The sequence below is a fragment of the Osmerus eperlanus genome, chromosome 13 (assembly GCF_963692335.1).
Source record: "Osmerus eperlanus chromosome 13, fOsmEpe2.1, whole genome shotgun sequence".
In the NCBI taxonomy this organism is placed as follows: Eukaryota; Metazoa; Chordata; class Actinopteri; order Osmeriformes; family Osmeridae; genus Osmerus; species Osmerus eperlanus.
The window spans coordinates 8,646,030-8,661,305 of NC_085030.1; the positions used below are offsets into that span (position 1 = coordinate 8,646,030).

At 39.8% G+C, this 15,276-nt stretch overlaps 3 protein-coding genes across 3 annotated transcripts in view; 2 read left to right on the plus strand and 1 right to left on the minus strand.

Moving 5' to 3' along the window:
• The first annotated feature begins 34 nt into the window (after positions 1-34).
• Positions 35-6,901, plus strand: cab39l1 (calcium binding protein 39, like 1). The gene is made up of 9 exons (XM_062476777.1): positions 35-571; positions 1,540-1,709; positions 1,915-2,079; positions 2,273-2,391; positions 2,670-2,838; positions 3,261-3,320; positions 3,419-3,484; positions 3,621-3,764; positions 3,924-6,901. The coding sequence occupies exons 2-9, from the start codon at positions 1,593-1,595 to the stop codon at positions 4,113-4,115; spliced, it is 1,032 nt and encodes a 343-aa protein (XP_062332761.1). The 5' UTR covers positions 35-571; positions 1,540-1,592; the 3' UTR covers positions 4,116-6,901.
• On the minus strand, positions 6,220-8,344 carry ccdc160 (coiled-coil domain containing 160). Its single transcript, XM_062476778.1, has 2 exons — positions 8,163-8,344; positions 6,220-8,002 (listed from the first exon to the last, which is right to left on the minus strand). Exon 2 carries the CDS (start codon positions 7,995-7,997, stop codon positions 6,993-6,995), a length of 1,005 nt encoding a protein of 334 aa, XP_062332762.1. The 5' UTR covers positions 7,998-8,002; positions 8,163-8,344; the 3' UTR covers positions 6,220-6,992.
• Positions 8,345-14,616: 6,272 nt separating this feature from the next.
• The window catches only part of gpc3 (glypican 3), a 51,805-nt gene continuing 51,145 nt past the window's right edge, over positions 14,617-15,276 (plus strand). The window contains exon 1 of the mRNA XM_062476914.1: positions 14,617-15,145. Within this exon, the coding sequence (XP_062332898.1) occupies positions 14,983-15,145 (163 nt within the window). The 5' untranslated portion in view covers positions 14,617-14,982. The remainder of the gene's footprint in view (positions 15,146-15,276) is intronic.

Here is a 15,276-nt window from a genome sequence, read left to right on the forward strand (position 1 = left end):
TTGATAGTTTCGGATTGGTTCAGACGATGTCACTCCAACTGCGCAACCGTCTCACCGCCCAACTTCCGTAGACTGATAAAATAGAATGATCACTCGTTTTGTATGTCCGTGTAAAAGTAGACCACATGGCTTGGTCATGCGGTTACACGCTAATTGTAAGATAAATACTTTAAGTCAGACAGAAAAAACACTCCATGCACTTCACATTGGGTATTTATTTTTAGCGTGTGAGCTGTCAACGGAGAACTGAATACCAATATTAAATCCAACAGTCAGATTGCAATAACCCGGCACGCCGCCTATTCACCGCGGGATGGAAAGTTCATTTAAACCAAATGTTAGCTGAAGTTGTCTGACAAGCTAGCCCAGCACACCTAGCAAGCGAAGCGAGTTAGCAGGTCACGAGCGACTACATTGATTGCACGTAAGCTATGAGGATTGTAGCTGAAGTTGTGTAGTTGCCTAGCTTGCTTGATACCTCTGGTTATCACATAGCTAGATAATATACACACCTATCGCTTAAAAAAATATACTTGAGTACCAGTTTTGAATATTTCCTCTTCTGCACCAGGTAAGTCGTGTTTCCAGTTCAGGAAACCCTAATGGCCACGAAGTTTCGTAAGCTACACAGCTACAGTACAGTACAGTAGCTCTAACTAGCTTCGCTTGTTATTTGGGTGGTGGTTAGCTAGATAGGTTATAACTTCCTGTAAGTTTAAATGTAACGTTATTAAATGTGTGTAGTATACTTGTTAACAGATAGCAAACTAGCTAACAAAGTGCCTTATATTTAAAATATAAACTTCAAGATCTGTATTGTACTGTAACCTACTTCAGTATCATACTTTGACATAGTCTATCTAACTAAGCTAATGCTAGCATAGTTGTGTAGCTAACAATAATTAACAGAACTTGCCAACTTGGCCGTGTGTTCTGTCGGATTGCAAGCTAGTTCAGAAACGACATTACTGTTAGCGAAACACATTGGACCAATTAGATTGATACTGTAGTGCTGGCTAGAAACGCCGTCTCCTAAATTTCAAATAGTCTAGCTAGGTAGGTACAGTAGCTTGATGGCTTCCTAATCCTGGCTGTTCGTGTCAATGTCACGGCCCAGACTATACCATGAGAAAAAAACATTTGTTTTCTCAAACGTTTTTCAATTTTTCTTGTGTTTAATGAGGTAGCTCGCTTGTGTAAACTAGAAATTATAGTAAATTAAATGTTTATGTAATTATTAAATGTATTGATAATTCCAAGATGCTTAACTATCAACTAGGATGTGTAGTTGTCTAGAAAGTTATCCTACACGTGTATTTGTGAGAACTGTTCCTTTGAATAGTTCCAGTTCATCCATGGACTGATTTAAAGCAATAATAGATCTTGTATCTGTAAAATGCAAGTGGCAAATTAACTTTACTTGTACTTGCTTGAGCTTTGAGGAACAAGTTATTTCCTATTAGTACACTTACAGATTACTTAAAGATAACATCCAGTCGAGAAATCATGACAAGTTTGACATTGTTTTTCTCTTTTTAGAGGAAGGTGCCTTGATTCACTCGACCACACAGGTTCAACCTTTACCTCTCATCATGCCTTTTCCCTTTGGGAAGTCTCAGAAGAGTCCGGCTGAGATTGTAAAGAGTTTGAAGGAGAATGTAGCCTACTTGGAAAAGCTGGATGCTACAGAAAGTAAAAAATGTGAAAAGGTCTGATATGATTTCATGTTTATCTTTGACACTAGACACATCATTACAGATATTCCCATGGATGCAATTATATAAAAATATTAATCTTACAAGTGAGACAACACTTGCCAGAAGCATTATGCAGAAGTTGCATGAATGAAATGTGTGATATGTCCACTTCTGGGTTTTGGCTGTAAGTTCAGTTTTTAAATGTGTCTCTCTTCAGGTTGCAGAAGAAGTGTCTAAGAACCTATCCTCTCTAAAAGAAGTGCTGTGTGGCACAGGAGACAAGGAGCCCCAAACCGAGGCAGTTGCTCAGTTGGCACAGGAGCTCTACAACACCAACCTCCTCATTGCCCTCATTGCAAATCTACAGAGGATTGATTTTGAGGTGGGGAATTTCTCTCTTACTTACACTGTATGTGTTTTCTGTATGCAAAAACGGAATTGATTCTTCAGTAAGTAGTTAATAGTAGATGGGGGGAATGTGGTTGTAATCGATACAGGAAAGGCAGTTGAAAGCCGATGTGCTGCTCTCACATTTTCGTTTTGTTAGACCGACACAAGTTTTTTTTTTTTTTCAGGGAAAAAAAGATGTGGTGCAGTTGTTTAGCAACATTGTGCGGCGTCAGATTGGCACTCGTACGCCCACAGTCGAGTACATCTCTTCACATCCACAGATCCTCTTCATGCTGCTGAAAGGGTGAGCATTAAGGCCCCTCGTCTGTCACACCTCACCTGCTAACAACACTAGTTCTACTGTAGATGTGATAATAAGCCCATATGCATATGAAATGCCTTTAGACTGTCAACTCCATATGTCCTGCCACTGCAGCTGATGAAGCACACCACACACACACTCTTATATAGTAGTGTTTGAGGGTTCTCCAAGATGGAAATGGGTTGAACTCTGTGTTCAAGCATTTGTCTCCTAAATGAATACATTAGCCTACTTATTCTTGATTTGGATGCACCTGACAGGTACGAGAGTGCGGAGGTGGCCCTGAACTGTGGGATGATGCTGAGGGAGTGTCTGCGCCACGAGCCCCTGGCACGTACCGTGCTTTTCTCAGAGGACTTCTACTGCTTCTTCCGTTATGTGGAGCTGTCCACTTTTGACATTGCCTCAGACGCTTTTGCCTCATTCAAGGTAGGGTGCACATCTACAAAACATCCAAAAGATTGTTTACACTTTTTCTGTCATACTCAATCCCACTGCACTAGGAAATATCTTCAGTGAGATCCAAGTGGAATCGGTTATTGACTGCAATAACGTGTAGAATCCAACCAGATCAGAATTCCAGCTGTAGATTTCATATTTTATCTTTCTTAGTTGGCACTTAGTGTAGCACAGTACTCAGGTGTCCTTCATTACCTACAGACGAGGACAAAGGATAGCTGATGCCTGTTTCAGAAGGGAAACTTAATTTCTCCTCTCCTGAGTTAATATCTGATCTAACATGATTAGCTGTTACCTTAATGTGTACTTGATCTAATGTGTGTTTTTTTCCAAGAAAGGTCAATGCCAGAATCCCACCTGGGCCTAATTCAGTTTGATCTTTTTGTTTGAAGGATCTACTCACAAGGCACAAGATCATGTGTGCAGATTTCTTGGAGACTAATTACGACAGGGTGAGGATAGATTTTGTAGTACAGAATGGATTTTTAACAATATTACATCATGCATCAGTATGTGTTGTATTTTGTTTGAACATTTTTTCTGTTTTTAGGTTTTTACAGAATATGAGAAGCTGCTCCATTCCGAAAACTATGTCACTAAGCGTCAGTCCTTAAAGGTACACCTGACAAGCTTTTTACCTTTAGGAAAACTTAAGTTATTGATCAAAAAACACTTTCCCCTGTTCAGTACATCCTAAACCACAAACTTTAGTAGCTGTCATGTTCTGAATTATGCAAATAATGATATTCTAGCTCCTGGGAGAACTTCTTTTGGACAGACACAACTTCACTGTCATGACCAAGTACATCAGTCGGGCCGAGAATTTGAAGCTGATGATGAACATGCTGAGAGATAACAGCCGCAATATTCAGTTTGAGGCTTTCCATGTCTTTAAGGTGTGTATGTTATGAATTATGAGACTTTCCAATACTCCTCATGCTCGTAGTCCTTTTCTGTTATCCCAATATTTACATACATTTATAGATATACATGTATTTTTTTGGAATCACACCTCACTGACATTCACCTCTGTGCCTTGATCGTTTCAACCCCAGGTGTTTGTGGCTAACCCTAACAAGACTCAGCCTGTGTTAGACATCCTGCTGAAGAACCAGGCCAAGCTGGTAGACTTCCTAAGCCACTTCCAGACCGACCGGGCTGAAGATGAGCAGTTCTGCGATGAAAAGAACTACCTGATCAAGCAAATCCGTGACCTGAAGAGGCCCACGGCCCCTGAGGAGGCGTAGGAGAACAGGAGGGGTGTCCGCACACAGGTGGTAGGGTGATGATGAGTAGTGGTGTCAGTTGGGGCCTTAGAGCACTCAGAGACAGAGAGAGAGACATGCTCCTGTAGAATCCAATATTCTTCCTTCTTAACTTCAAACATAGGAAAAGATATTGTACAAACTCCTTCCTAAACTTTGTTTCAGTTTTCATTGTGTGAACATGGATGTGATTTCAAGGCACAAACTATGCGTGGGCCAAGAACTGTTATTTGATCCATAGTGCTACTTCACTAAGTAGATGTGAAATGCACATAGGCAGTAAATTATGTTGGACCTTATGCAGCCATTAGCCTTTTTAGCAAATGTGAGCAATTTTTCGGGAGATTCTGAATAGGTGTCTTGATCTTATGAAGAGACAGATGCCTCTACCCAAAGCTGACAGGAACTTTTAGACTAGCAAGCTTTTACATACATTGATACATTGATTGAGTTGATCTTTTAGGAATTAGAATGATTTTGCTTGGGGTATTATTCTATGGTTAACATTTGAATTGTAAACTCATTTCTTCCTCATCACTGAACTAATTCCATTATATGGGTTTTTTGCTTTATTTGAAGACCTACCTATTTTTTCCATGGATGGATGATTTCATGAAAATTGACAATACTAGTATTACTCTTGGGACAGTCAGTCAAAGTAAATAATTGTCTTCATGCTGGATAAGACCTTAACTATCTAATACTCTGTCCCTAGCAGCATGTGTGCCAGTGTTCTGAAGGATCAGGGAAGGGAACCAGCTGTGGTTACTGTCCGAAACAGGATGTGATAAGACCAAATTAAAACCAAGCGAGAATCGATTAATTGTGTAAGTCTTTAGCTGGGGTAGGGACATATGGTCCATGAGACAAAAATAGAAATGTGTCAGACAGCACTGCAGGGTGACCAGATGATCAATTCTGTGAAAATGCGGTCAGCCAAGATATTCTGATTGGTCACTGATGGAGCACTCTATTTTACTCTGGACATTCGTGCCATGTGCATTTGCTGGTTGGAACTGGTGTGTCCTTTTTATGAAACGATTGCTTGCTGAAACTTGCAATTGCTTTGCGGACGACTGATAGGACGTACAGTAGCTTTGAATAATATTAGCCTACTAATGCATAGTATCTATGGGACAAAGGTAGTACAACACAAATGTTACACTGTTTTATGTAGGGATCATTTTCCAGAGCAGCAGGATCTGCCCGAGTTTAGATGCTCCTAAGATGCAAGTCTACGTAGGTTCATCACAAGCTGCGTCAATGCTGTATTCCAAGCCCCTGTTGTGTTCTCTGTTAATGTTTCCAACATAACTCTGTTGAGGTAACCTTGGATCCAACCTGATTGGATGGTTTAAAGCATTGTGCTCTCCACATAGGTGTTACCTATCCCATCATGACAGGTCAGTGGTTCTCACAGGAACGAAAGATGAATGCATTTTTTTTAAGTAGTCAAACATTGCTTCTCGCTGTCACAACTTCACTGGTAGTCCAAAGGCTGGGGGGCTTGATGTTTAAAATGACCTGCACTTTCAAAGTTTGCATACGCCAAATAGATATGGTGTTTATTGAATCTATTGCCCCCATTGGCCACATTTTCAAAATAGGGGTTACTTCTTATAGAGTTGGCATACATCAGTAAACTACTTAATGGGATTCTCATGACATAACAGCACATTGCCTTACCTGATGTCACTTAAATTGCAGAATAACAGATTACAATATAGTATGTTGTCTGTTTGCACAATTTTCTAGTATATACCTCATGGGGTTTGAGTTTGTAAGTGCTGTGTTATCTTATATTTCCTTGACAAGGTAATTTCTTTGAAATTTTGGATAAAAAGAAGTGGTTTGTTTTATGCATGCTAAATAAATCAATGTTTTTATTCTAATTTAAACAGGGAGTGGGACTTGGTTTTCTCTTGTAAAAACCAGACTTTTAAGTAAATGTATTTGAAGGGTACCTCCAATGTCAATTCATAATGAATTACAGTATGAACCCTTCAAAAATATGAATGTTGCCTTACTTAAGCATTTTTATTTGATTGTGAAGACCATGTATGTGGGAGTCCAGACCTCCTATTGATTTTGTCAAACCAAAGTTAATACATAAAAGAAAAGTATACATTACAAGTCCCAAACATGTAGCACTGAATTTACAGCAGCACCAGATGCAATTAGCATAGTAGTTGGCATTAAAATATATTGTTGTTATTGAGCAATTAAATATGATTTCACAAATACAAAAGTAAACCTTTATGAATTCAGAAATTCCATAAATATCCTAAATCATGTAAGCTACAACAAACCAAATTATAATGATCCTGAATAGAAGTGTGGTTTCCTTGAAAGTTCTTTGAAATGTTTTGGGAAAATCCATGTAACCTGTTGTGGTACATGTAAAACAATAGAACAGAAAGACGCTACCAAGGAAACTGGTGGCCCCCATAAGTCCTTTAAAAAATATATAGACTATATATTCATGACCCTACCTCTTGGTTATTTGATAACTCATTGGCTATTGTGAGGAATAAAAAATGTAAGATCAAACCTAGCTTAATGGTTTTTGATTAGATACTTCCATTTGAACTGTAAACATTTTTTGTGCTTTACTTTTTTCACTCTATTGCCTTCTTTTTTCCCCCATAGCCTTTTGTGTTTCAGATATTTTCATTATTTACTGTGGGAGAGGATTTAAAGTGTACATAGCTTTATTTTAAAAGGTGAATGTTTGGAAGCATATATGAAATTAAAGTTTTAAAACACCACATTGTTCACTTGTATATCTTATTCTTTGCACACACAAAACAACATACAATAATAATTGCCCATGTGTTAAAAGTACCCCTATGGTTACTGCTAACTATGTGTGATCTTGTCCCGTGGTGTTCCTTGTGCCCTATCATGTGATTGGTTGTTAAAGTGCCTACGCAGAAGATCCAAAGCGGTACAACTGCGTGTATGGCTGTCCCTCTCTTTCTGCAGCTGTGCCTTGGTCTCCTCCAGCTCTCGCTGCAACTTCTGCAGAGCCACATCACGCTCCAACTTCATGGCCTTTTTTTGTCTGTCCATCTCAGTCCCCAGATGATTCCTAAGCTTTTCAATATCCCAAGTCAAGTTACAGTTTTCTCTCCTAACATCTTGGACCTCTTTTGTAACTGTCCTCAGTCTCTCCTCCAGTCTTGTCTTCTCCTCCATAATGTGTTTGACCTGTTCTGCTTCCATGTGAAGCTTGACAGTCATCCTATGGCCCTCTGCCTGAAGAGCTTTTATGTTTATAGCCCGCAGTGTTGCATCTTGCTTGGCCTTTACCAGACTCTGCTCGCTCTCCTCAAGCAGAGCCTGCATCTGCCTTTTCGTGTCCTCCTGCCCTTGCAACTCTACCAGGGCGTCCCTGAGCTGAGATCTTAGCCTGCCCCGGTCCTCTTCCATCGAACGCAGAACTTTCCTGAAGGCATCAATATCCCGATTAGTCCAAATGCAACTGCTGCTCTCTCCTTTTGGTCCTCCTGTGACCTCTTCCTTTTGATTGGGAGCTGAATCACTGTCATACACATGCTTCTCGCTCTCCTCAGAGTCATCTGTGGAAATCCTTTTTACCAGCTCCTCCTTTCTCGGTTTTTCTCTCTCCTGAACATGTAGTGAAGCCTTGTAGATGTACTGCCTCCCAGAGCCCTCCTGGTCGTACTGAGTGGCTGGGCTCCAGGGTGCCCTGCCCCCAGACTTCTCACTCTGACCAGTGGACTGTTTGTTTTCCACTAGGCTCTGAAAGGAAAAGTGAGGGGGGAACAGTGTCTCCACCCAGTGACTCTCCTCTGATTCACCTTCATCAAGAGACATGTTTCTATTCCGTCTCTCAACCATGCCATCTAGATTGAAATGTAAAATGTTTGGATCCGTTGTTGTTTTGTTACTTAAGTTATTACAAACCTATGGACAAACACCATATTTCGTAGGCTAAACATGAAGATTGCATTGTGAACAAGCTCTGAAAAATGTTAAGATCGATATGCAGTAGCGCAAACATACTTGCGAAAACAACGGAGGGACAATGAACCCTGATGCATTTAGGGTTAGCCAGCTAGCTTCAGTTGCGATCGTTGTTACTAGGAAGCTAAATCTAGTGTAGGCTCATGTTTCAGGAAGTAACTGCAACGCGGGAGGTTGGCCCCTTTCTTCCTCGTCAGTTCAGATTCGCAGTGCCTGAAAGCCACACATTCGTAACGAGTTCGGATTCTACTCGATAAATTACGCAGTAAAATAAACGTGTTGATCCTGTGTGTGATGCAAAACGTTGTAAAAGTTTGTCAACTATAGAGACTGGGAGGGGACAGTTAAATTGCACATTACACACAATTGCACATGGATGCACAATTAGTGGAAATATCCAAATCAATATAAGCAAACCGTAACATGTTTAGACCTAATATTTAAAATAAATATTATTTTATTGAAAGTGTCCCATTGTCATTGTTGTTATTTTAAAGGCAGCTTTTATGAAATTAGCAAAGTCAATTGCGAGATCTAGCTAGCTAGGCTAACAAACTTGAAGTTCACAATGCTGTTTGTCCGTTGCATAGCAACAGCCACTGTTTACAGGGACTATTTTCTCTCGGCTAATGAAATGCGATACAATGTTTGTTGTCTATAACTATTTTGTGCTGAAAGGCAGCTTACTATTTATTTACTATTTATAATTTCGCTGGCAACCGTATTATAAAAGCGTGTTCCAGGGTTTGCCGGCCCTCCGCTGCGCGTCGGGCCTAACAACACCCTTGAACACGTACTTTATTGGCGATAAAGTACTGCCTCTCGTACCTTATTGCTTAATTAAACAATAGGTAGGCTATGTGAAAAAGAAAAAGAAACTAAATCAAATCACAATAACTAACCTCAAACAAGCTACTGATGTCCGTGAAATACAAATCGAACAGAGGCCTCCAGTAACTTGTAGGCTATACTTTATTTAGAGTTGACATTGTCACACAAATTGGAAGCATCGTTGTTGCATAGCCTAATATTCCAGAACTGCTCACGTGCCTTATACATTATGTCAATGTAAAGTATGTCTGCAAAAATGGGTCAAAGTTCACCCAGGCCAGGGAAACGGATGGTAGTCTGGTGTAGCTGGTGTGACTATTTAACATTTACTTAAAGTAATGTTGGGGTTCCAACCGTCCTCTCGAAGCAAAACTTTGCACGAACAACACAGGAAGATTCATTGAGGGAGGTGTGTTGAGCCGCTGATAATTATTTAGACCGGAGGGGTATTCGTTGTAGCTCGCTAAGCGGTTAAGCGAGCTAATTTTCAGGCTAAGATAAAAAAAACGCCCCTCTTTTTGGTTCGTGGAAGCAACTTTCGATAAATCACCATAGTAACATATCACTATAGCACTAACCTGCTCCAGAGCAGGCTAACGTAAGTGTAGCTGGATAAGCTTGCCACACCCCCGGAAAATAACATGGCAGCTCCATTTTTGAGAGACCCAGTTGACCAAGGAGCTATATTTTAGTTCGATTAGCTTTCCATACCAATAGAGTTCTTCGCGATTGCCAAGATCCTTTATTTCACACGGATGAGTTCTTGTTTGAGCGATATCGATTCAGCCGACAAGGACTCATTTATTTGCAAGACCTTCTCGGGCTGTACATTGCAAATATCACACGCTGCAGCAAGCTTTATGCTTTATTATGAGCTTATGCTGCTGTATGTGAATATGTAACGCTATGTTTTACGAAATGTCTTGTCTTATCTGTTGTGCCTGTGCTTTTTATATGTTTCACTGTGGGAAACGTCATATCGATTCCTTTTTATGTCTTGACATGTGAAGAAATTGACAATAAAGCACACTAATACTTGAAACTTTAACTGTGCTTCAGACTGCATAGCCTTGAGGTTTTTTTTGCGTCAGGTAGGCTATAGGCTACATTTTTATACAGTATAGGCGATGCAGAAAACATTGGCAAAGCCGCAGCATGCGTTGCTGTAAGAAAAGTGTACTTGGCGCTAACCAGCTGATGACTCAATTCATCATATTCCCTGGCCATGTCCCAGTCAATGAAATCAAAGAGGGATTTACACATAGGCCTACATTCATATACACATATATAGTACATGATATAAGCGCAGTAGCCTACATATATCCTCATAATTGTCTATGAATTCGTATCAATTAGATACTCTTTGGCCTTGTTTTTATCTAGCCTACTTATTCTGAAAGAGTTGAGATCATTATTTTCGCTAGCAAGATCTCATTCGATTATTAATTTCAATTTAGCCTATACCAGCAGGCACATTTAAAGAAATGTGATCTGATTGATTGGGGTAATGAGGCACTTAAAATGAGCCTATACATTTCCCCAAAACTTTCGCATTTAGCTTATCGGCAATTTTTTGCCAAGCTGCTTGTCTTGCTCTGGCCGCGGTGGCGGTGTTTGACTTAGCCATGATAACATGCTTATTGTCTGGACTCATTATAATAGTTTGCTCGGATGGCGAGAATAGCCTATCACCGCTCTCTCTTTCGTCTTTTCCGCCATCATACCGTTAGAAAATCACGGTTTTGGTGATCGACCTTTCCTGCCTTTTGAAGTAGGACGTGCACGTGCAATTTCCCTGATAAGTTTAGCCTGATTGAAATTAACCACATGATTTGGATGCGGATCAGCCGTTGACGAACCGATATTTGCTGTTCTCACTCATCTCGCTAATGTTAACGGGCTAAAGGGACAATTGATTAACTTAGCTTCAACCCTTACGACGAACGGGGCCCGGGTTGGTGGAGATGTGGGGGTAGGGTTTGCAAAGGTTACAGGTCACAAGCCTTCTGGGTCTCTTGGCCACAGGATTTAATATAGGGCAGAGCGGATGGACAATGGAACAATAGGCTACATTACTTTATAGGCTAGGTTTGAGGTAGGCCTAACGCTATACTTAGTTAGCCTACAGATAACGTTTTAGAGATCGTTAAAGAGGAATCCAAAGAAACTTTCATATAAAGTTAAGGGAAGACAGCCTATGCTACAAGATTGCGTCGTCTCCACACTACCCCACCCCCACGCAGAGGGAAAAATAACAAAAAAGATGCTCATACAATTTCATGCATGAAAAAGCTTTTTGTTGTGACGTTAGAAAAGCGAGAAAGGCTGAACATACAACATCTGCGTGTTAAGGTAGGCTACATTACACTTTTGAGACCACACGTTGAAGTTGTGCATAGTTTGTTGTCCCTGTGTCCCCCACACTGTTCGAAGGCTGCTAAATGAGGTAGGTTGTCTTGTCTTTTAGAGCCTATACTTTCAACTGAAATATTCCTTTGTTTGAAGGACATTTTTTGCACGATTTAAAGCCTGAACATTGTAGACTATTTTAAGCGGATCACGTTGGCTATTAGGCTAGGCAATTTATGGGTTATTAAGGCAGGATTGATGTATTCTATTATTTCATGAAGGCTACACGTAGTTAAAATGTTTTTTGAATAAGCTACTCCAGCAAACCTCTTTTAATAATCTGTTAACTATTTTCAAAGGATTCTTTTTTGAAGTCATTCAAAATGAGACATGAAGGCCACATGTTCAATATAGATAAATGGGCATTTATCATCTGAAACATAACCAAAGATTCAACTTGGCGCTTAACCTGACTTACAGAAAAATAAGTTGAGGTCTAACCTTCAATTGAACTCCAATTAAGGAATAAAGGAATTTGACATTAATTGCGCAATTATGGGTAGCCTAATAGCGGATGCAGTTCCCATGCCATTATTCGAGGTCCTTTTTATGTTGTAGAATGGAAAGACTCATCACATGACGGTAGATTCGCGCTTCTTTCGTAAAGTTCTGCTGCCAGTTAAGTTTCAAAACAACATCGAGGTAACAGCGAAATATGTATCTTTAACTACTTCATAACTTGCATGTCTTAAGCGGGATGCCTTTTGGGTTGCAAGTTGATTTATAATAACTATTGAAAAAATAAGTGAATAACCACTGTTGGACATTAGCCTATGGTCACGCTTTGTTTGGCCACATAGCTTAGCTCAGTGGTAAATATTTCACAAGTATAGCAAACTCATAAAATTAATGGAAAGTTGTATATACCCATTTGAAATTATACAACTATCTTCATACCAATCATTTAAACCCCACGTTTTGTTCTATGCGCAATTTCCGTGGTTCCAAAACTACAGCGGATAGCCAACATTTTACAGCCATTGTTTGTAGCCAACCAAAGGGTTTGTGGCGACCATAAATCACTAAATACCCGATAGCTAGGCCTAGGCTACTACACCTATTATATTATTTTCTATTATTTTTCTCAGATTTTTTTTATCGTGTTCACCTATGATTTAAGTAAAATCAAGTTTATATAGTTGAGCTCCTTAGCTTGACATTTATTGTGTATGTTTTCAAAACCTAATGTTTTCTTTCTTATATGTTTTCTAGGTAATAATTATACTCTGGTTCCTCCATGGATTTGAATGGTGAACCCAAATCTCTCCACCTATAATTCTCCAGCTAAGGTGCATCTAGTGTAGTTAGTGAAGTAGACTACAATCTACTGCCCTAGTTGCTCCTTCTGGCTGGAGAACTTGTACTATCTGGACATTTGGTGATGTATAGACATGCATCTGGACATTTGGTCAAATGTACAAATTATTCTTTGATTGTATCATGTTGTAAAATCTTATTTCACTTTCATAGTTCTTAGTTCTTGGATAACAATATATTTAATGTGTTCTCTTTTGAAAAAGAATCTGTGTTGGCAGTTCTAAAGTGCTCACAGTGCAGGTAGTACCCATTCATCACCTACATTGTGTGCACTTCTAGTATTTCCAGTCACTCTCTCGTGAGTCTATTTGAACTGTCTTGAAAGACAAGTCCGTTACACTTCATGGGGTTCACAGGGAGTTTTGCAGGGTTGCTGTCAGCCTCTCCAAATATGTGTTGTGCAAATCCATGCAAAACTCTCTGTGGCTCAGAGGGTCATCTGACTTAGATGTGATAAAGGGAATATGAATCACAATACTTCTTATTTTTATGTTTTTGGTGACAACTGTGCAGACACAATAAAGTGAACCATTTAGGAAAAGATACATTCCTAGTGTCAGTAATTGTTAGATTGGTTTGTGTGTATTAGTGGACAAGTTGGCACAATGAGAATTTTGTCTTGCTGTTTTCGGGTGGATGACATTGCAATTTTAATGATTGCCGAGATAAATAAAAAAAGAAATTGCACGGTATCCATCTGTAATCCGCCAGATCCGCCCTTCCAAAGGATGGTATGCAAACTTGATTGATTGGGTTGAACCCACTTTCAGGATTGAAATGTTATACTTAAGTTGCAGGATCAAAAAGAGATAGCAAAATTGTATCTAAGGATACTCAAAATATATTTAGCCTAATGATTCAAAAAGCATAATCATAAAATCCTTAAGTCTATATCAAAGATCTTTCCTTCAGAGGTATGTGTATATTTCTTGAGCACCTAGGGCTTGAACTGTCAGTCTCACTTAACTGGAACCCTATCATCTAATTGCTACTCTGCTGGCTTTTAGTTGACTTGATCTGGGAAATTATTATTAAATATTAAGTATTATTGATTGTCAAACAACTTTACATTTATTATAAACATGTTAGTCTTGAGTGCTTCTACAACTCAATTGGAGTTTGGATTTGAACAGAAAAATATGTGCGAGAATACATGACTACATTAAACATTTTTTAATTGATTTCACATGAGATTTGGCTCCTTTTAATAACCGTTTGAATCATGCATCAAAAAGGTTTGTTGTATTCTATTTAAGTTAGTTTCAAAGCAATACTCAACTCTCCTGTCAATACAACTATTTCAATAAAAGGAGATTTTTGTGTGATCTTTCCTCTAGCAAATATGAAGAGACTTCAGGGGACTGTTACAATAACTGAACTCTAGATGGCAGAATATGCACTTCTTAAGGGCTTAACCCAAAGAACACAAGGTATAACACTATACCTTACAATCAGGGTTAGTAGTAAAGGACTGAGGATCCTAGAGGCAGAATTGCTGTTATTCACCAACATATTTTTAAACTGATTTAATAACAATGGTAAAAGGATGGGAGCAGGAAGGAGGCAAGATCAAGAGTATGGGATTGCCAGGGGTCAGCAAGCTTTCCCCATCAGCTGTTGAGCAGCTCAACAGAGAGTTATGGCACATAACAAACTGATTGACAACAATGAAACAAGTAACACAAATTGTGATGGCAGATGTGGAAATGTTTCTCCCTGTGCTATGTTACCCTATTATGGCTGTACCGTGTACTTACTTGTGTATGGTTCACTTGGGGTTTTAACATTTAATGAATGATCATGTACAGTGCCTGCGCTTGTGTTCGCTTTCACGCATGCAATGAAAAGGCATAAATCAGTGGGTTTAGTCTGTTGTGGCGCGCGCACTAAGCGATAACGCGCATGTTAATTCACAGCCCATGCGTCTATTGGACAATGTCGGCACTCACAGACTAGTGAGGAAGCTTTTTAAGTTTATGTGAATGATGTCCTACTTTGTTACTTGAGTAAGGAAACAAATCTAGATTTTTCCATCAGTTTTAAACAGAACTTTAATACGACTGGTCTGGTACACTAGACCGTCTTACAGGACTTGTGGAGAAGGACAGCGCTTCTTCTCCACCTTGCCCTGACCGTGAGAAGAGAGAGGCTTACCACTATGAAGCTTGGAGCTGCTGCGCTACTTACCTGCACTTCTGCTGGGGAGGAACATCAGTGACTTGACATTCATACATTGCGCGCACTGTTCCATTTTTTTTTAAATTATCATAGTTGTTTGATTAAGTGTTGGCGGTGTAGTGCCATGGTTGGCGTTTCGCTATCTGGTGCGCTCTTCCCTTGCCTCCTGTATCTGCTTTCCCCCGTGCCCGGAGGACAGGTAGCTGTGCCAAGCTGCCATGAAGTTCGCGCATCCTTTCAGTCTCTTCATCCAGGGTCGAAATGGGCACCGGAAACCCCAGTCTCAGGTAACTACTTTCCACCTTTGTGAAACCCACTGCATGCCGCTGTTATTAGTACCCTCGCTCGTGGGATTATTTAATAGGCGTAAGTGGGATAAACTTACCTTTATGTGAGTACAGTCGGCTATACAACTTGC